The sequence below is a fragment of the Mobula birostris genome, chromosome 7 (assembly GCF_030028105.1).
Source record: "Mobula birostris isolate sMobBir1 chromosome 7, sMobBir1.hap1, whole genome shotgun sequence".
NCBI lineage: Eukaryota > Metazoa > Chordata > Chondrichthyes > Myliobatiformes > Myliobatidae > Mobula > Mobula birostris.
The window spans coordinates 173,093,954-173,116,332 of NC_092376.1; the positions used below are offsets into that span (position 1 = coordinate 173,093,954).

The 22,379-nt window shown below is 46.9% G+C and overlaps 1 protein-coding gene across 1 annotated transcript; it reads right to left on the minus strand.

Moving 5' to 3' along the window:
• Window positions 1-3,324: 3,324 nt before the first annotated feature.
• Window positions 3,325-20,065, minus strand: LOC140200992 (RELT-like protein 2). The gene is made up of 6 exons (XM_072264629.1): window positions 19,957-20,065; window positions 17,866-17,928; window positions 13,291-13,354; window positions 8,459-8,668; window positions 4,263-4,407; window positions 3,325-3,493 (listed from the first exon to the last, which is right to left on the minus strand). Exons 1-6 carry the CDS (start codon window positions 20,063-20,065, stop codon window positions 3,452-3,454), a joined length of 633 nt encoding a protein of 210 aa, XP_072120730.1. The 3' UTR covers window positions 3,325-3,451.
• Window positions 20,066-22,379: the final 2,314 nt, after the last annotated feature.

Below are 22,379 nucleotides of genomic sequence, written 5' to 3' on the forward strand. Positions count from 1 at the left end.
GCAAATGCAATGTTAGCATTCATTTCGAGAGGACTAGAATATAAAAGCAAGGATGTAATGTTGAGACTTTATAAGGCACTGGTGAGGCCTCACTTGGAGTATTGTGAGCAGTTTTGGGCCCCTTATATAAGAAAGAATGTGCTGCATTGGACAGGGTTCGAAGAAGGCTCATGAAAATGATTCTGGTATTGAAAGGCTTGTTCTATGAGGAACATTTGATGGCTCTGGGCCTCTACTTACTGGAATTCAGAAGAAAGACCTCATTGGAACCTATCGAGGCCTGGACAGAGTGGATCTGGAGAGGATGTTTCCTATCTGGAGAGTTTAAAACCAGTGGATGCAGCCTCAGAATAGAGGGGTGTCCTTTTAGAACAGAGATGAGGGGGAATTTCTTTTGCCAGAAAGTGAAGGCCAAGTCTTTATATATAAGGCAGAGGTTGATAGATTCTTGATTGGGCAGAGCACAAAAAGATACAGGGAAAGTAAGAGACCTGGACTGAGAGGAAAATAGATCAGCCATAATGAAATGGTGGAGCAGACTCAATGGGCCAAATGGCCTCATTCTGCTGCAATATCATCTGGTCTTGACATCTTCAGAAGTTTTCTGATGACTCTGCCGTAGTTGGATGCATCAGCAAGGGAGATGAGGCTGAGTACAGGGCTACAGTAGGAAACTTTGTCACATGGTGTGAGCAGAATTATCTGCAGCTTAATGTGAAAAAGACTAAGGATCTGGTGGTAGACCTGAGGAGAGCTAAGGTACCAGTGACCCCTGTTTCCATCCAGGGGGTTAGTGTGGACATGGTGGAGGATTACAAATACCTGGGGATATGAATTGACAATAAACTGGACTGGTCAAAAAACACTGAGGCTGTCTACAAGAAGGGTCAGAGCCATCTCTTTTTCCTGAGGAGACTGAGATCCTTTAACATCTGCCAGACAACGCTGAGGATGTTCTACAAGTCTGTGCTGGCCAGTGCTATCACGTTTGCTGTTGTGTGCTGGGGCAGCAGGCTGAGGGTAGCAGACACCAACAGAATCAACAAACTCATCTGTAAGGCCAGTGATGTTGTGGGGATGGAACTGGACTCTCTGACGGTGGTGTCTGAAAAGAGGATGCTGTCTAAGTTGCATGCCATCTTGGACAATGTCTCCCATCCACTACATAATGTACTGGGTGGGCACAGGAGTACATTCAGCCAGAGACTTATTCCACTGAGATGCAACACAGAGCGTCATAGGAAGTCATTCCTGCCTGTGGCCATCAAATTTTACAACTCCTCCCTTGGAGGGTCAGACACCCTGAGCCAATAGGCTTGTCCTGGACTTATTTCCTGGCATAATTTACATATTACTATTTAACTATTTATGGTGTTATTACTATTTATTATTTATGGTGCAACTGTAACGAAAACCAATTTCCCCTCGGATCAATAAAGTATGACTATGACTATTAATTGATTTGGCACAACATTGTTCCAGTGCTCTGCTGTTCTATATTCTAAGTCCTGTTTTGGTCTGACTTTCCAGTGATCCTGTACATTTCTCCTTCCATACACACAGTCATTTATTTCAGAGTTACTGCATAATTGTATCCAGTTTCAAGTCCCCAGAGTCTGAATGGTGGTGTTTGAATACATTTCCAGATCAGATATCATTGGCTCTTCCCACTACCCGGGTCTATCTGGACAACAAAGATGCATACATCAGGATGCTCTTTATTGATTACAACTCAGCATTTAACACCATCATCCCCTCAAAACTAATCAATAAACTCCAAAACCTGGACCTCAATATCTCCTTCTGCAATTGGCTCCTGGATGTCCTCACTTGTAGACCCAGTCAGTTCAGATTGACAAAAAGAGATGGCTGAATTACAGCCTGGTCTGGGAACACCAATGCCTTCGAGAGGAAATCCTGCAAAGGGTAGTGGACTCAGCCCTACTGAGCACACCTGCACGAAACGATGGTGCAGAAAAGCAGCCTCCATCATCAAAGAACCTCAGCACCCAGGCCCCGCTCTCTTCTCACTGCTGCCGTCATGTAGAAGGTACAAAAGCCTGCGGACTCGCACCACCAGGTTCAATAAACACGTATAAAATCCTGGAGGAGCTTGTTTGCCACCGGGTTCAAGAACAGTTACAACCCTCAACCACCCGGCTCTTGAACAAAAGGGGATAAATACACTTCTCGTGTTCCCACAACCGATGGCTCACTTTAAGGACTCTTTATCCTGTGATTTCATGCTCGTTATTTATTGCTATTTATTTATATTTGCATTTGCACAGTGCATGATCCTGTTTACAGTTACTGTTCTATAGATTTCTTGAGTATGCCGGCAGGAAAAAGAATCTCAGAGTTGTATGTGGTGACGTGTATGAACTCTGATAATAAGTTTTACTTGGAACTCGAGATACCACAGTCCTTACTTCAGAGCCTCTCACCAGGACAGGACACTGGCTGCTGAGTGGGAGTGGGAGAGTTTCCGAAAGACTTTGTGAATATTCAAATCTCCTCATTCATGGCCCTGCATCATAATTGGTCCCTCACGGCATCTGGGATGTTTCCAACTGTCTGGGAGTTCCCTGAAGGGGGGGAAGATTGTTCTTTTGGACCAGCATGAAAGTGCGGTGGTTAACACAATGCTATTACAGAGCCATGAACCGGGATTCGACTCCCGCTGCCGTCGGTAACGAGTTCGTACATTTTCCCCATGACCACGTGCGTTTCGTCCAGGTACTCTGGTTTCCTCCCACAGATCAAAGATGTAGCCATTAGTAGGCTAATTAGTCGTTGTGATTTGTCCTGCGATGGGGCTTGGATTAAATCGGTGGGGTGTTGGGCAGTGCGGATTAAATTGGCGGGGTGCCAAACGGCGCGGATTAAATTGGCGAAGTGCCGGGCGGCGTGGATTAAATTGGGGTGCTGGGCGGTGTGGATTAAATTGGGGTGCTGAGCGGCGTGGATTAAATTGAGGTGCTGGGCGGTGTGGATTAAATTGGGGTGCTGGGCGGTGTGGATTAAATTGGGGTGCTGGGTGGTGTGGATTAAATTGGCGGGGTGCTGGGCGGCGCGGATTAAACTGGCGGGGTGCCAGGCAGCGTGGATTAAATTGGGGTGCTGGGCGGCGTGGATTAAATTGGCGGGGTGCTGGGCGGCGTGGCTGGTTGGGCCGGAAGGGACAGAGAAATGGCTGTGTTCATTTTGACCTTTCAAAGTCTTGTCTCCATAAATTCGAGCTCATCCGTCAACCCCCCCCCCCCGACTGAAATCCTGGGATCAACCCCCGCCCTGGGTCAAGCAGACCCCAATGACTTGGTGCCAAATCCAGAGCAGTGGAGATTTCAGGCGCTGTGGCCTCAGGCGGGTCCGCTCCCCTCCCAGTCACCGATGGAGATTCGTGCTGAGGTTGGTTTGGGACCCTTTCCTCCTGGTACTCTGAAGTCGTCTGTCATCGACCACGGTCGATCCCTGTGGCGCAAGGTCCTCTGTCCTGGGACAGAGGAGAGAGCAGCATGTCAGTGTCTCACACACTCATCGGCAGTTCTTACACACACATCGTGTTTCTTGTACATGTGTGCACACACAGACACGGTGCGTGTGTGTCTCTCTCTCACACACACACGGACTCACTGGTGAGCGATCCCCTGAAACATCTTGTTTTTCACACACGTGTACACACAGTATCACACACTCACACCCTCTCACACACACACACTCACACCCTCTCACACACACACACTCACACCCGCTCACGCACACACAAGCATACACACAGTCTCTCTCTCTCTCACACACACACACACACACACACACAAGCATAAACACACTCTCTCTCACACACACACACACACACACACTCTCTCTCACACACACACAGTCTCTCACACTCACACTCTCTCACACTCACAAGCATAAACACACTCTCTCACACACACACTCTGTCACACACACACACACAAGCATAAACACACTCTCTGTCTCACACACACACACACACAGTCTCTCACACTCACACTCACAAGCATAAACACACTCTCTCTCTCTCACACACACACGGACTCACTGGTGAGCGATCCCCTGAAACATCTTGTTTTTCTACACACGTGTACACACCGTCTCACACACTCACACCCTCTCACACACACACACTCACACCCACTCACGCACACACACACTCACACCCGCTCACGCACACACAAGCATACACACAGTCTCTCTCTCTCTCACACACACACTCTCTCACTCACACGCAGACTCACTGGTGAGGGATCTCCTGAAACTCTGCGTTCACCATTGAGGAGCTCGCTGACACCCTCTGCCGTCTCCTTGGAACGGGGCTGACTACTCAAGCCCGCGGCCAGCTCCTCTGCTGCCCGACACCGTTCGATATGCGTCACTCGGAACCTGCAGAAGGAAACAGTGAGATCGGCAGAAAATCCCAGTTCAGTCCATGAGCGACCTGCAGAGAGTCCCAGCTCACCTAGTGATGGGCCAGGATTTATTCCCATTTTAGTCACAGGGACCATGAGAAAATCCCAGCTCAGTCTGTGGGACCAGCAGAGAATCACTTCTCAGTGATGGACCAGCAGAGGATTCCAGCTCAGTCACTGAGAGACCAACACAGAATTCCAGCTCATTACAGCAGATGTTCCTTGCACAGGCATAGCTAAATCAGAAAAACCAGCACAGAATCCCTACTCATCCACAGGGATCAGCAGGATATTCCAGTTCAGTCACAGGACTGGACCCAGGGTTGAGATTTTTGATTGGAGAAAGGCTAACTTTAAGGAGATGCGAAAGGATTTAGAAGGAGTGGATTGGGATAATTTGTTTTATGGGAAGGATGTAACAGAGAAATGGAGGTCATTTAAAGATGAAATTTTGAGGGTACAGAATCTTTATGTTCCTGTTAGGTTGAAAGGAAAGGTTAAAAGTTTGAGAGAGCCATGGTTTTCAAGGGATATTGGAAACTTGGTTCTGAAAAAGAGAGATATCTACAATAAATATAGGCAGCTTGGAGTTAATGAGGTGCTCGAGGAATATAAAGAATGTAAAAAGAATCTTGAGAAAGAAATTAGAAAAGCTAAAAGAAGATATGAGGTTGCTTTGGCAAGTAAGGTGAAAATAAATCCAAAGGGTTTCTACAGTTATATTAATAGCAAAAGGATAGCGAGGGATAAAATTGCTCCCTTAGAGAATCAGAGTGGACGGCTATGTGTAGAGCCAAAAGAGATGGGGAAGATTTTGAACAATTTCTTTTCTTCGGTATCCACTAAGGAGAAGGATATTGAATTGTGTAAAATAAAGGAAACACGTAGGGAAGTTATGGAAACTATGACGATTAAAGAAGAGGAAGTACTGCCGCTTTTATGGAATATAAAAGTGGATAAGTCTCCGGGTCCTGACAGGATATTCCCTAGGACCTTGAGGGAAGTTAGTGTAGAAATAGCAGGGGCTCTGACAGAAATATTTCAAATGTCATTAGAAACGGGGATGGTGCCAGAGGATTGGCGTATTGCTCATGTTGTTCCATTGTTTAAAAGGGGTTCTAAGAGTAAACCTAGCAATTATTGGCCTGTAAGTTTGACGTCAGTGGTGGGTAAATTAATGGAAAGTATTCTTAGAGATGGTATATATAATTATCTGGATAGACAGAGTCTGATTTGGAACAATCAACATGGATTTGTACGTGGAAGGTCATGTTTGACAAATCTTATTGAATTTTTTGATGAGGTTACTAGGAAAATTGACGAGGGTAAAGCAGTGGATGTTGTCTACATTGACTACAGTAAGGCCTTTGACAAGGTTAGTTAGGAAGGTTCAATTGTTAGGTATTAATATTGAAGTAATAAAATGGATTCAATAGTGGCTGGATGGGAGATGCCAGAGAGTAGTGGTGGATAACTGTTTGTCAGGTTAGAGGCCGGTGACTAGTGGTGTGCCTCAGGGATCTGTACTAGGTCCAAAGTCGTTTGTCACATACATTAATGATCTGGATGATGGGGTGCTAAATTGGATTAGTAAGTATGCAGATGATACTAAGATAGGTGGCGTTGTGGATAATGAAGTAGGTTTTCAAAGCTTGCAGAGAGATTTGGGCCAGTTAGAAGAGTGGGCTGAAAGATGGCAGATGGAGTTTAATGCTGATAAATGTGAGGTGCTACATTTTAGTAGGACTAATCAAAATAGGACATACATGGTAAATGGTAGGGCATTGAGGAATGCAGTTGAACAGAGGGATCTAGGAATAGTGGTGCATAGTTCCCTGAAGGTGGAATCTCATGTGGATAGGGTGGTGAAGAAAGCTTTTGGTATGCTGGCCTTTATAAATCAGAACATTGAGTATAGGAGTTGGGATATAACGTTAAAATTGTACAAGGCATTGGTGAGGCCAAATTTGGAGTATTGTGTACAGTTCTGGTCACCGAATTATAGGAAAGGTGTCAACAAAATAGAGAGAGTACAGAGAAGATTTACTAGAATGTTACCTGGGTTTCAGCACCTAAGTAACAGAGAAAGGTTGATCAAGTGAGGTCTTTAGTCTTTGGAGCTTGGAAGGTTGAGGGGGGACTTGATAGAGATATTTAAAATTATGAGGGGGATAGATAGAGTTGACATGGATGAGCTTTTTCCATTGAGAGTGGGGGAGATTCAAACAAGAGGACACGAGTTGAGAGTTAAGGGGCAAAAGTTTAGGGGTAACATGAAGAGGAATTTCTTTACTCAGAGAGTGGTAGCTGTGTGGAACGAGCTTCCAATGGAAGTGGTGGAGGCAGGTTTGATTTTGTCATTTAAAAAAAAATTGGATAGGTATATGGACAGGAAAGGAATGGAGGGTTATGGGCTGAGAGCAGGTAGATGGGACTAGGTGAGAGTAAGCGTTCGGCACAGACTAGAAGGGCTGAGATGGCCTGTTTCCGTGCTGTAATTGTTACATGGTTATATGGTTTATATGGGCCATTGGAAAATCCCAACTTGCTCTGCAAGGCGCCAGCAGAAAATCCCAGTTCAGTCAGTGATGTACCAGCAGCAAATTGCATCTGTGGATTGCAGAATATCCCAGCTCAGTCACGAGGATCAGCAGAAAATCCCAGCTCAGTCATGGGGACCAGCAGAAAATCCCAGCTCAGTCACGGGAACCAGCAGAAAATCCCAGCTCAGTCACGGGGACCAACAGAAAATCCCACTCACTCTGCGAGGAATGAGCAGTGAATGCGAGCTGAGTGAGAGAAGTGTGTGGGAGCTTCAGGGAGAGACCCCCGGGAGCTCTGAGGGGTATCAGGTTCAAAGCACCTCTCCCCTGGGCCAGGTCCTGAATGCAAGCCAGTCTGACCTCTCCTGAGAGCATTGGCTGATTGGTAGGAGGCGGCAAGTGACTAGTGATGTTCTGCAGGGGTCAATGTTGGGACCGCTTCTTTTTATGCTGTATATAAATGAATTAGATGATGGAATAGATGGCTTTGCTGCCAAGTTTACAGATGATACGAAGATTAGTAGAGGGGTAGGAAGTGTTGAGGAAACAGGTAGGATGCAGAAGGACTTAGACAAATTAGGAGAATGGGCAAGAAAGTGGCAAATGAAATACAGTGTTGGAAAATGCATGGTCATGCACTTTGGTAGTAGAAATAAATGTGTGGACTATTTTCTAAACGGGGAAAAAAAATCTGGGAATCTGAGCTGCAAAGCAACTTGGGAGTCCTTGTGCAGAACAAACTGAAGGTTAACTTGCAAGTTGAGTTGGTGGTGAGGAAGGCAAATGCCATGTTAGCATTCATTTCAAGAGGTCTAGAATACAAAAGCAAGGATGTGATGCTAAGGCTTTATACAGCACTGGTGAGGCCTCACCTTGAGTATTGTGAACAGTTTTAGGGTCCTCATCTGAGAAACAATGTGCCGGCATTGGAGAGGGTTCAGAGGAGGTTCACAAGGATGATTCCGGAAATGAGAGGGTTATCATATGAGGGACGTTTGATGGCTCTGCATCTGTACTCGGTGGAATTCAAAAGGATGGCGGGGGGAATCTCATTGAAACCTTTCAAATGTTGAAAAGCCCTAGACAGAGTAGATGTAGAAAGGTTGTTCCCATGGTGAGGGAGTCTAGGACAAGAGGGCACAGCCTCAGGATAGAGGGGGCGTCCTTTTAAAACAGAGATGCAGAGACATTTCTTTAACCAGAGGGTGGTGAATTTGTGAAATTTATTACCACAGGCAGCTGTGGAGGCCAGGTTCTTAGGTGTATTTTAGGCAGAGATTGATAAATACTTGATCGGACACGGGGAAAAGGCTTGGAATTGGAATAGAGGAGTGGAAAAAAGGATCAGATATGCTTGAATGACAGAGCAGACATGACGGGCCAAATGGCCTAATTCTGCTGCTATGTCTGATGGTGTCAGGCCGGAGGACTCCAGGAGGCTGCCTGGCCTTGTGGGGCAGGTGGGAATGGGGAGGGTACTACCTGCCCACAGAAACGACAGTGACTTCTACCCTGGGGCCACATCTTTTAGCACCGGGCAGCCGACTGCGAGCATTAATTGTAGCTGGCTTCTTCGGTTGAGTGCAGTGCAGACACACTGAACGATTCTCTCCTGAGGTGTCCGAGTGCACAGTGTGGAGGTGAGGCCTCTGATCATCGGACTGCCCTCCAAATTCTTCTGGGAAGAACAGCCTGTAAATGGAAACAGAAACCTCAAGGTCAGACACAGAGTGAAGTTCCCTCTGCGCTGTCCCATCACAAACTCCCGGTGTCAGACACAGAGTGAAACTCCCTCCACACCATCCCATCACACACTCCCGGGGTCAGACACAGAGTGAAACTCCCTCCACACCGTCCCATCACACACTCCTGGGGTCAGACACAGAGTGAATCTCCCTCCACACCATCCCATCACACACTCCCGGGGTCAGACACAGACTGAAGCTCCTTCCACACTGTCTCATCACACACTCCTGGGGTCAGACACAGAGTGAATCTTTCACACCGTCCCATCACACACTCCCGGGGTCAGACACAGAGTGAATCTCCCTCCACACCATCCCATCACACACTCCCGGGGTCAGACACACAGTCGAAATAGGCTGAGAAGGACACGTGGTCATCCACAACAACACAGGAAGACCCGGTTGGATCGATTACTCGCACCACTGGACCGGGACTTCTGAGGTCGGCAGAGTGGAAGTGTCCCAGTGCCACGGCTTTTACACCTTCAGAAACTCTCTCGCCGAGGTTTCAACTTGGGGATGAAATTGATCAGTCACAAAGCTGGCTGGGGTGGTTGCAAAGGTGGAGAAGCTGGAAACGTGAGAGGAAGAAGTGGTGACACAGGTAGACGAGGTGGTGACAGAGGTGCATCAGGAGGTGATACAGGTGGATCAGGAAGTGTCACAGGTGGATCAGGAGGTGATACAGGTGGATCAGGAGGTGTCACAGGTGGATCAGGAGGTGTCACAGGTGGATCAGGAGGTGATACAGGTGGATCAGGAGGTGTCACAGGTGGATCAGGAGGTGACGGAGATGGATCAGGAGGTGACAGAGGTGGATCAGGTGGTGACACAGGTGGATCAGGAGATGTCACAGGTGGATCAGGTGGTGACAGAGGTGGATCAGGTGGTGACAGAGGTGGATCAGGAGGTGTCACAGGTGGATCAGGAGGTGACAGAGGTGGATCAGGAGGTGATACAGGTGGATGATGTCGTGATGAAGAAGTGCAGCACATTTACCTCCATTGGTCTGGACAGAGATTATCAGTGATGGGACATTATATTGCTGCTTTTAAATCGCTGATCAGACTGTACTGGACTACTGTGTGCAATTCTGATCCCTGCAGAATGGATATGTGGAAACAGTACTGAGGAGATTCACTGGTGCTGGACTAGAAGACAATAAGACATAGGAGCAGAATTTGGCCATTCACCAAATCTGCTCTGCCAATCCATCAAGGTTGATTCGTTATTCCCCTCAACCCCATTCTTCTGCCTTCTCCCCGTAACCTTTGACATCTTGACTGATCAAGAACCTATCTGCCTTTTCTTTAAATTACCCAATGACTTGGCCTCCACATGCATTTGTGGCAATGAATTCCACAGATTCAACACCCTCTGGCTAAAGAAATTCATCCTCATCTCTGTTCTAAACGGACGTCTCTCTATTCTGAGGCTGTGCCCTCTGGTCTCAGACTCTCCCACTATGGGAAACATCCTCTGCAGATCCACTCCGTCTCGGTCTTTCAACATTCAATAGGGGTCAACGATTTGTGAGAACTTTACTTATGTGGAGTGATTAGACAGGCTGGGACTGCTTTCTCTGGAGCCAGGGAGGCTGGGTGACGGGCTGAAAGAGAGGGATAAAGTTTACAGAGGCATGGGTAGGTAGTTGGTCAGTATCTTCCTCCACTGGTCGGGGGCAGGGTGTTGTCAGAAATAACGAAGTGTTGGTTAACTTTGACTGAGGTGAGAGGAAGAAGGTTTGAAGGGGTTCTGAAGGATGAGTATTTTACACATTTTTATCTGGAACTTGCTGCCAGAGGAGTGTATGAGTGTCCTGAGAAGGGTAGATCACAGTTGCAGTAGGTGAGTAGCTGGGTGGACTGTCGGGAGAAATGGAAATGTGAATAGGCAGTTCGTGCTGCGCACCCCTGTGGCTGTTCTCCTCACTAATAAGTATACCGTTTTGGATCCTATTGTGAGGGTTGAACTCCTAGGAGACTGCCACAAACACTGAGCTACTGGCATGAGCATAGGTCCATGGTGCAGAAGGGAAAGAGGGAGACGAAGGGACTCGATAGCCAGAGGAACAGACTGGAGATTCTGTGGACGTGAACGGGACACCCGAATGCTATGCTGCCTCCCAGGTGCCAGGGTCAGGGTCACCTCAGATCGCTTCCACTGCATTTTGGAGAGGGAAGGAGAGCAGCCAGATGTCTTGGTACATGTTGCTACCAATGTCATAGGAAGGAAAAGCAAAGAGGTCCTGAAGAGAGAATTTAGAGAGCTAGGTAGAAAGCTGAGAAGCAGGACCTCCAGGGTAGTAATTTCTGGATTACGCGTCAGTGAGAGTAGAAACAGAATAATTTGGAAGATCAATGCGTGACTGAGAAGCTGGTGCAAGGGCCAAGACTTCAGGTTCTTGGATCATTGGGATCTCTTTGTGGGGGGGGGGGTTATGACCTGTACAAAAGTGACGGGTTGCATCTGAACCTGAGGGAGACCAATATTCTCACGGGCAGCCTTCTCTTAGAGCTGTTGGGGACGGATAGAATGGTAGGGAGAGGGGGGTGGCAAGGCTCTGCTGGTAAAGAATGGCATCAAATCCATAAAGGATGTGACAATGTTGAATGCTTGTGGGTTGAGTTAAGAACCTGCAGGGGTAAGAGGACCCTGATGGCAGTTATATACAGGCCTCCCAACAGTAGCTTTCTCTTGCCTCGAACTTTGTTCTCACTGAAATCTGTGAACTATCGACACGCTTCAGTGTCTCCCGCTTCGCACTGGGGCTATATCCGAATGTAGTGACAGCAAGTAAAGAAAACAATAAACGCCAGGCCAAACAGGGCTATTGACTAAAACTCTCAAATGGAAAATGAAGCCTACACTGCGGCTGAAAGGGTTACCTAAATATAAAATGAATACCACTCATCATCAGAGTCAGTTGACTGGACAGTCCAATTTCTCAGGCAAGCAGGCAGCAAAACGTTGCTGGGCTTTGCTCAAGTCTCGACAAATACCACGACGCAATGAATGGGGTTAAATACCGTCACAATGAAATAATAATTAGCTGCACATGCATATTCACGAGCCCAATTGCCGGATCTGTGGTTGTGACGGAGCCAATGGCCAGGAAGGCAGTACTGCAACGTTTCACGAAGAGGGAAGGGCGAGACAAAGTCACGGTCGTCCACTGCAACCACTGAAGACCCAGTCCTGACAGCTGCTCATACCACTGAAGCCGGACTTCTGAGCTCGAGAGAGTGGGACTGCCCCAGTGCAACACTTTTAAAAACTCTCCCACACAGGCTTCCTGTCATTGTCGGATACGACAGATAGCAACCACGGACAGAGGGGGCAGTGCAGTGTTCGGAGACTCTTAGACACTGAAATAGGCAAGGATACGACCTAAAGTGGGAAAATTAGGGGCCATAATCTCAATGTGTTTGGAGGAAAGTATAGGGGGATGTCAGAGGTAGGTATTTACACAGAGAGTGGTGGGTGTGTGGAACACCCTGCCAGGGTGGTGGTAGAGGTAGGTACATTCGGGACATTTAAAAGACTCTTAGATAGGCACGTGGATGATGGTAAATGGAGGGCTGTGCGGGAGGGAAGGGATAGATTGATAACATTTAGAGGCTAACAAGACTTTACAGTGCCAGTGACCTGGGTTCAATTCCAGTGCTGTCTGTAAGGAGTTCGTACGTTCTCCCCGTGTCCTCCGGAAGATCTGGTTTCCTCCCTCAGTCCAAAGACCCACAGTACAGATTAGGGTTAGTGAGTCACTATATTTGCACCGGAAGCAGAGAAACACCTGTGGGCTGCCCCCAGCACAATACTCGGACTGTGTTGCACATTGACACAAACAATGCATCTCACTGTCTGTTTTTTGATGTTTCGATTGTACACATGATAAACAAAGCTTTAAACTTTAAATCTTCCACATTCTTCCTTGAATGAGATGACCAGAACTGAACGCAATGCTCCACGTCATAAATTCCGTAAAGACAGGAGACTCTGCAGAAGCTGGAAATCCATAAACACACATAAAATGCCGAAGCAACTCAGCAGGTCAGAAAACATCTTTGGAAATTAATAAATGTTGACATTTTGGGCCGGGACCCTAAAAGGACTGAAATGTGATCTATCCAGGGTTTTATAGACCCGTACCTTCACCCAGTTGGTGAAATGTGATCTACTCAGGGTTTTATAGACCCGTACCTTCACCCAGTTGGTGAAATGTGATCTACCCAGGGTTTTATAGACCCGTACCTTCACCCAGTTGGTGTGCTCTTTCATTGATTCTATTTCGGATTAATTGTATATGCCTGCAAGAAAATGATTCTCAGGGTTGTATATGCTGACATATGTACTTGGATGATAAATTCACTTTGAACTTTGAACTCTGAACTCAGTCCCCCAACTAATGAAGACAAACACACCACACCTCTTCTTAACCATCCTGTCAACTTACACGGCACTTTGTGGTGTGTAAGGACGTGGATCTCTGTCCTGCCATTCTGCTGAGCCTCCTGCTGTTAACCCTGAACTCTGCCTTGTCGGCGGAGGGCTCTGATGCCCGCTCACCTGTGTTCCAGGGCTCTCGTCTGTTCATATTCCTTCAGCATCTTGTTCAGTGCCTCTGCATTGGCTGCGGAACAACACAAAGAAGGTGTCACCATGACTACACACAAAACCTCAGGGGAGAAGCAAGGCCTGCCGTTGTAACTGGGGCAGTGTCTCCCAGCCCATCCAGGTCCTCATTACCAAGTTTCTGGTGAATTCTGGGGAAAGGTTTCTGGGAAATGTTGGGACTGGCCTGAATACAGGCCCTTTGGCCCATTCAGTCCACGCCAGCCATCGTGTCCACCCAGCTAATCCCGATTCCCTGTTTGGCCCGATCCACCTGTCCAACAGCTCCCTAGGGCAGCACGACGGTGTCGTGATCAGCTCCAAGCTTTACAGTGCAGGTGACCTGGGTATCAGGGCGCATATCAGACCACTAGTAAACGACGCTGGAGAGGTAGTAATGGGGGAAGGGGGACAAAGAAATGGCAGATGAACTGAATAAATATTTTGCATCAGTCTTCACAGTGGAAGACACTAGCAGTATGCTAGACGTTTGAGAGCATCAGAGGTCATAAATGTGTGAAGTTAGCACAACTAGAGAGAAGTTTCTCAGGAAACTGAAAGGTCTGACAGTAGACAAGTCACCTGGAACAGATGGTGTACACCCCAGGACTCCGAAAGAGTTGGCTGAAAATATTGTGGAGGCATCAGTAATGATCTTTCAAGAATCACTAGATTCTGGAATGGTTCCAGAAGACTGGAAAATTGCAATTGTCATTCCGCTCTTCCAAGTGGGGAGAGAAGTAGAAGAAAGGAAACTATAGGCCAGTTAGTCTGACCTCAATGGTTGGAAAGATGTTGGAGTCAATTTTGAAGGATGAGGTCTCAGGGTACTTGGAGGCACATGATAAAATAGGCTGTAGTCAGCACGGTTTCCTCAAGGGAAATTCTAGCCCGATAAATCTGTTAGAATTACTTGAAGAAATAACAAGCAGGATAGTCAAAGGAGAATTGGTTGATGTTGTGTACTTGGATTTTCAGAAGGCCTTTGACAAGGTGCCACACATGAGGCTGCTTAACAAGCTCTGAGCCCATGGTATTACAGGAGCAATGCTAGCATGGGTAAAGCAGTGGCCAATTGGCAGGAGGCATAGAGTGGGACTGAAGGGAGACTTTTCTCGTTGGTTACCAGTGACTAGTGGTGTTCCACAGGGGTCGGTGTTGGGATCGATCCTTTTTATGTCATATGTCAATGATTTGGATGATGGAATTGACGGCTTTGTTGCAAAGTTTGCAGACGATATGAAGATAGGTGGAGGGGCAGGTAGTTTTGAGGAAATAAACAGGCTACAGAAGGACTAGGAGAATGGGGAAAGAAAAGGCAGGTGGAATACAGTGTCGAGAAGTGTATAGTCATGCACTTTGGTGGAAGAAATAAAAGGGTTGACTAATTTCTAAATGGAAAGAAAGTACAAAAACCTAAGGCACCAGGGAATTTGGGATTCCACATGCAGGATTCCCTAAAGGGTTAATCTGCAGGTTGAATCTGTGGTGAGGAAGGCAAATGCAATGTTAGCATTTATTTCAAGAGGACTAGAATATAAAAGCAAGGATGTTGTGTTGAAACTTTATAAAGCACTGGTGAGGAGGCCTCACTTAGAGTATTGTGATCAGTTTTAGGCCCCTTATCTTAGAAAGGATATGCTGAAACTGGAGAGGGTTCAAAGGAGATTCACGAAGATGATTCCAGGATTGAATGGCTTGTCACGTGAAGAGTGGTTGATGGTTCTGGGCCTGTATTCGCTGGAATTCAGAAGAATTAGGGGTGACCTGATTGAAATCTATTGAATGGTGAAAGGCCTTCATAGGGTGGATGTGGAGAGGATGTTTCCCATGTTGGGAGAGTCTATGACCAGAGGACAGAGCCTCAGAATAGAGGGACATCCTTTTAGAACGGAGATGAAGGGGAATTTCTTTAGCCAGAGAGTGGTGTATCTGTGAAATGTGCTGCCACAGGCAGCCGTTTAAGTCAGGTCTCTATGTATAATTAAGGCAGAGATTGATAGATTTTTGATTGGTCAGGGCATGAAGGGATATGGGGAGAAGGCAGGAGACTGGGGCTGAGAGGAAAATTGGATCAGCCATGATGAAATGGCGGAGCAGACTTGATGGGCCAAATGCCCTAATTTTGCTCCTGTATCTTATGGTCTTATTTACTCAGCAGCCTCTGGGTGAAAAAATTGCTCTTCAGGTCTCTTCTAAATCCTTCTTGTCTCACCCTGGGTCTAAATTGGGGGGGGGGGGCAGCTGTAAAATCAGGGGTTCAGATCCCCCCGCTGTCTGTAAGGGGTTTGTATGTTCTCCTCAGACCGTGTGGATTTCCTCCCAGAGCTCCAGTTTGCTCCCACATTCCAGAGTCACACAGGTTAGGGTTGGGGTCAGTCAGCTGTGGGCATGTTGTGTTGGTGTCAGAAGTGTGGCGATACTTGCACACACACACAAACGATACATTTCACTGTATCAACGTACACGTGAGGAATAAAGCTAGTCTTCAATTGTTGGGGTAACTTCTTGGAACCTGCTATCTGCTCCAGTGGAGACCATTCCAGAGGGTCACCATGTCTGGATGTGTGGAATCTGGGCACTTTCTCTTCTCACTGCTGCCATCAGGAAGGAGATACAGGAGCCTCAGGACTCACACCACCAGGTTCAGGAACATTTATTACCCCTCAACCATCAGGTTCTTGAACCAGAGGGGAAAAGCTTATGGGGTGTTGGCTTTCATAAGTCGAGGGATAGAGTTTAAGAGTCACGAGGTAATGATGCAGCTCTATAAAACTCTGGTTAGGCCACACTTGGAGTACTGTGTCCAGTTTTGGTCGCCTCACTATAGGAAGGATGTGGAAGAATTGGAAAGAGTACAGAGGAGATTTACCAGGATGCTGCCTGGTTTAGAGAGTATGCATTATGATCAGAGATTAAGGGAGCTAGGGCTTTACTCTTTGGAGAGAAGGAGGATGAGAGGAGACATGATAGAGGTGTACAAGATAATAAGAGGAATAGATAGAGTGGACGGCCAGCTCCTCTTCCCCAGGGCACCACTGCTCAATACAAGAGGACGTGGCTTTAAGGTAAGGGATGGGAAGTTCAAGGGGGATATTAGAGGAAGGTTTTTTACTCAGAGAGTGGTTGGTGCGTGGAATGCACTGCCTGAGTCAGTGGTAGAGGCAGATACACTAGTGAAGTTTAAGAGACTACTAGACAGGTATATGGAGGAATTTAAGGTGGGGGGTTATATGGGAGGCAGGGTTTGAGGGTCGGCACAACATTGTGGGCCGAAGGGCTTGTACTGTGCTGTACTATTCTATGTTCTATATAAAACTTCAACTTCACTCACCCCATCACTGAACTGTACTCACTTTCAAGGACTCTTCATCTCATGTTCTCGATATTTATTGCTTATTTATTTATTATTAAATATTTTTCATTTTGTATTTGCACAGATGCTCGTCTTGTTGGTTGTCTGTCTGGTCTTGTTCTGTGCAGTTTTTTATTGACATTTCTTTCCATTTACTGCGAACGCCCACAGGAAAGTGAACCTCAAGGTTGTGTGTGGTGATGTGCTTTGACAGTAAATTTTCTTTGAACTTTGATTTGTTGGGGTTCTGACTGGAAGCAAGCCAGCTGGAGTGTGGAGGAAGCTGTGTGAATTGGAAGGGCTCCAGAGAGCCTGTCAGCAGAGAAGGGGGCCATTCAGCTCAGTAATTTTACGTGTTGCACTGTACTAACTCCACCATGGACAGTCCCAAGCCCAGCTGTGGAAGGAGGAGGGTTGGATCTGGGGCTCACAACCCCATCCCATAAAACCCAGAGCTACAGAGACGCCAAAGACCTCACCCCTGGGAGAGGACGGATGTAGCAAGAAGATGAACTACACCTGGAGACAACGTGAAAGACTGACCCGGGACAGAGGACTGTGGAGAGTTGCTGTCGGCGGCCTGGGTCCCCGTAGGCAGATGGACTTAAGAAGAAGACTATAGTGCTGCTGCAAACTACACATTTCATGTCATGTAAGAACTTGATACCAAACCAGATCCTGGTTCCAGAGCTGAGAAACAGCAGCACTACCCGATGTTCCATCTCCTTCGGCAAACGCACAACGTCAGTCTCCATCCAGAGTTACAATCTCACTAATCACCCTCCTGTCCTTGGAGTCTGCGGTAGGATAGTGTAGAGACAGCCTTGCCCTGTCTCGGACCACGGACAATCCCAAGCCTGGCTGCTAAAGGAAAAGCGATGGACTTTGGGCTAGCAATCCCATCCCTTAAAAACTCAGAGCTACAGAAACACCAACAGAAGCCCCAAACACCTCGTTCCTGGGAGAGCAAAGGTCTTCGAAGATGGGCTACCCGGGGACAACTAGAAAGACTGGCCCAGGACACTGTGGCGAGCTGCTATTGGTAGCCTGTGCTCCAGTAGGGGTGATGGACTTCATTCAGTAAGTAACCAATAATTCCCCTGTCCTTGGATGGTTTGATGTGTCGAGGCAGCTTTAGATTAGAAACCCACCTCCACCCCTACAATGGAGCTCACCTTTGTTGTCTAAGATGCATTGCACAATTTGCCCCACTGTGTCCTGGTTTGAATCTTGGACATCTGTCGAGAAAAATAAGCACAGAGTGAAGAGATTGAAAACGTCCATGGCCCCTTGCACCACCTTGGGACATTGAACACACCACAGTGGGTCAGGAAGGCAGCAGCCATTTTATACACAGCTTGCTGTTACAAGCAGGGACGAACATCTCAATAACCTGCTTCGTTTGTTGGTCATGAGGTGAAGGTGTCCTTGGGAGAACAGCTTCGTCTCCCCGTCCCCCCCGAGAGATGAGATGGACTTCATTCTAACATCTCAGACTGCTCCACTGACACTACCCACTGCAAAGCATCCTGGAAACAGTCTGACCCATGGAATCTACTGCTCTGTGATTGAGAATCAGCCCAAAGGAAGGGAGGCACTGGAATGGCAGAGGCCATTCGGCCCTTGAGCTTGTTCTAGCCCTCTATGAGATGGCAGATTCGCCAATTCTCTTAACCCCTTCTGTCCCATCATGCTCAACACTTTCTATCAGAAATATCGATTGATCTCAAATTTAAACACAGAACAGAGAACCATAAGACATAGTTGCAGAATTAGCCCATTCAATCTATTGAGTCTGCTCTGCCATTCCATCATGGCTGATTTATTTATTATCCCCCTCAGCACCATTCTCCTGCCTTATCCCCATAACCTTTGCTCCCCATAACCTATCAGCCTACATTTTCAATACACCCAATGACTTGGCCTCCACAGCCATCTCTGGCAATGAATTCCACAGATTCACCACCCTCTGGCTAAAGAAATTCCTCCTCATCTCTGTTCTAAATGGAAATCCCTTGATTCTGAGGCTGTGCCCCCCGGGCCTAGATTCCCCCACCCCTCCATAGGAACATCCTCCCCATATCCTCTCTAACCAGGCCTTGATTGTTTGATCGTGTTATGTGTTTCCACCCTGGGGAAACTGCAGGTAATGTCCAGAGTTGCTGGACTGAGGTAGCTACATGGACTGATGGTTCTGCTCCTTCACATCCAGAGCCAAGGAACCTGCGGGCAGCCCCCACACCTCCTCAGGTTGTGTTGGTTGTCAGCACAAATGATGCATTTTACTCTGTATTCCAAGGGACAAGGGATAAATAACCCTGAATGTGAATCTGAAGGAGCAGATTATTCGATAGAACATTACAGAACAACGCAGGCCCTTTGGTCCACAGTGTTGAGCTAAACGAATCCACCATGGACAGTCCCAAGCCCTCTGTGAAAGGAAGGTTGGGCATGGGGCTAGAAATCCCACCCCATAAAAACCCACAGCTGCAGAGACGTCAACAGAAGCTCCAAAGACCTCATCCCTGGGAGAGGAAGGTTCTCTGATGGGCTACTCCTTGAAAGACTGAGAGACTTTAGGTAGAGCTCCTAAAGATAGCGGAGTCAAGGGATAAGGGGAGAAGGCAGGAACAGGGTACTGATTGTGGATGATCAGCCATGATCACGGTGAATGGTGGTGCTGGCTCGAAGGGCCGAATGGCCTACTCCTACCCCTATTGTCTATTGACTGAGCCAGGACAGAGGACTCTGGCAAGCTGCTGTAGGCATCCTGTGCCCCAGCAGGGATGAAGCTTGCTTTCACTAGAAACAAGAACACCAGCTTCTCCTTCCACTATGACACAGTCATTCACTATCTGGCACAATTCCTTATTTCGGTTCACTGTGTCATGACTGTCCACCATTTGGCTCATTGAGTCTGTTCCACCATTCCATAAAGCCTGCCTTATTATCCTCTCAACCACATCTCTGTTCTAAAGGGACATCCCTCCAATCTGAGGCTGTGCCCTCTGGTCCTAGACTCCCACACTCTGGGAAACCTGTTCTCCACATCCACTTTATCAAGGCCTTCGATAAATTTCAATGAGATCCCCCACCCCCCCACCCCGCCATTCTTCTAAACTCCAGTGAGTACAGGCACAGACCATTAAAAACACCTCAGATGTTAACCCTTTCATTCCCAGGATCATTCATCCCGTATCCATACGGTCCCCAACCCATTCTCCACACCCGAATGCGGCTACTGTATCTGTGCATTGGCCACTGACCCTCGGCTGCAGCACCTGCTTCGGCCTCTGGCTCCAGCCCCTGGGAAGTCCGACAGCGGTAGCCCCTCTCCTGCAGTATGTGACACAGCAGAATGCCCAACAGGCCCATCACGAAGAAGACCAGGATCACCAGGAAGGTGGTGTATAGATTCTGAGGCCGCAAAGTTTCTTCAGTCCCATCGTTCTCCATCCCGCGCATTTGTCTGAAAATGGAAAAAACATGTCTTTTATCAATGATTAGTTGATGGTGTGGCCGATGGATGTGAAACCCTAACTGGTGGGGAGCACCCAACACTGGTTATTCATGGCCGCTGCAAAACACACGTTCACAAAATCATGGCATGTATTCAAACATGGTATCGAGAGGGCACAGGTTTAAGGTGCTTGGAAGTAGGTACAGAGGAGATGTGTGGGAGTGGTGAAAGTGTGGAATGGGATGCTGGTGACGGCGATGGAGGCGGATACGATCGGGTCTTTGAAGAGACGCTTGGATCGGTACATGGAGCTTAGGAAAATAGCGGGTGACAATAATATGGAGGTATCAATGGAAGTGTACCAGTTCACAGAAATGGAGGGAGTTCAGGTGGAAAAACATGATAAGATATTTTATTACACCCTCTCAGAAATCCCATTATGATAGTAACCCCGCTGTTTGCTGGAGAAATTGTAGAAATCAAAATGCAAACCATTATCATATTTTCTGGGAATGCCCTGTTATCAAAGACTATTGGAGTGGGATACATAATGCCCTGCAAGATATCTTTAAATGTGAAATACCCTTAGAAAGTAAGACCATATATTTTGAGTATATACCTCAAGAATGGTTGAAAAGAGATAAATATTTAATGAATATACTGCTGGTAGCTGGTAAAAAGACCCTTACCAGGAAATGGTTATCACAGGAGAGCCCAACTTTAAATGTATGGATGGAAATTACAACGGACATTTACAAAATGGAGAACATAACAGCATCTGTTAATCATAAGTTGGAACAATTTTATTCATACTGGAAAAAAATGGTTTCACTATATAACACTTCATAGGCCTGATTTTATTCTCACAAATCAATGAATATGTTGTAAAAAAAAAATCACTCCCTTCTTGTACATAGTTTTCTTCTTTCAATTGTTGTTTCTTTTCTCTCCTTTCTGTATACCTCAGATAAATATTATGTGGAGATTTGTGACAAATATGACTATATGATATATATGTACAGTATCTGAAATACATCTTATGGAAATGTTTGATGATGAACTTCAATAAAAAATAAACTACAAAAAAAAAGAAAAATAGAGGGTGAGGGTAACCCTAGGTAATTTCTAAAGTAAGTTGATGTTCGGCACAGTATTGTCGGCCAAAGGGCCTGTATTGTGCTGTAGGCTTTCTATGTTTCTAACTTTCGCATACCCTACCCAACAGAGCTGGGAACACAATATAGGTGTTTGTTTCTCTGTGGGCGAGGGAAACATTTGTATCCAAATGGAGGAGAGAAAGGATAAAGTGGTGTCCTGCTTGTGATTGATTTTAGCATCAAACTCAGAGCAAGGTGAATTTGATACCATCCCAGGTGACCTTGGACACCCATCCACTCAAACATCTGCAATGGGAGCCTGACTCAGCAGGCAACGGCACGTTCCTAAACCAGATCTTACAAACAACGTGTCAAAGCCTTCCTCACCATCCCTGGGAGGGCGGGTTCACCACAGGCAAGGGGCTCTGAGTCTCAGAGTGGAACAGTACAGAAACAGGCTATTCAGCCCATCATACCTGTGCTAACCCTTTTGCCCATCTACCCTAATCCATCTCCCTGCATCAGCACCATATCCCTCTGTGTCTTGCCTGTGTCTAAATGTTTTTAAACACAGTTGCTGTACACTCAGTCGCCACTTTATTCGATACTCCTGTACACCAGCTCGTTAATGCAAATATCTAATCAGCCAATCACGTGGCAGCAACTCAATGCATAAAATCATGCAGACACAGTCAAGAGGTTCAATTGTTATTCAGACCAAACATCAAAATGGGGACGAAATGTGATCTAAGTGACCTTGGCTGTAGAATGATTGCTGGTGTCAGACAGGGTGGCTTGAGTACCTCAGAAACTGCTGAGTACTCAAGAGTTTCTAGAATTTATAGAGAATGGTATGTGAGTGGCAGTTCTGTGGGTAAAAACTGCCTCGGTGATGAGAGAGGTCAGAGGACAATAGCCAGACTGGTTCAAACTGTCAGGAAGACGACAGTGACAACAGTAACTCAGCAACCATGCGTTACGACAATGACAGGCAGAACAGCATCTCTGAATGCACAACGCATCAAACCTCGATGGTAGCAATGAGAAGAGGGCAGACCCCACAGGCCCTGTACCGTGCTGTAATGTTCTACTGTTTGTTCTCTCGCAGTGAGGCCATCACGTTGTCCCTGAT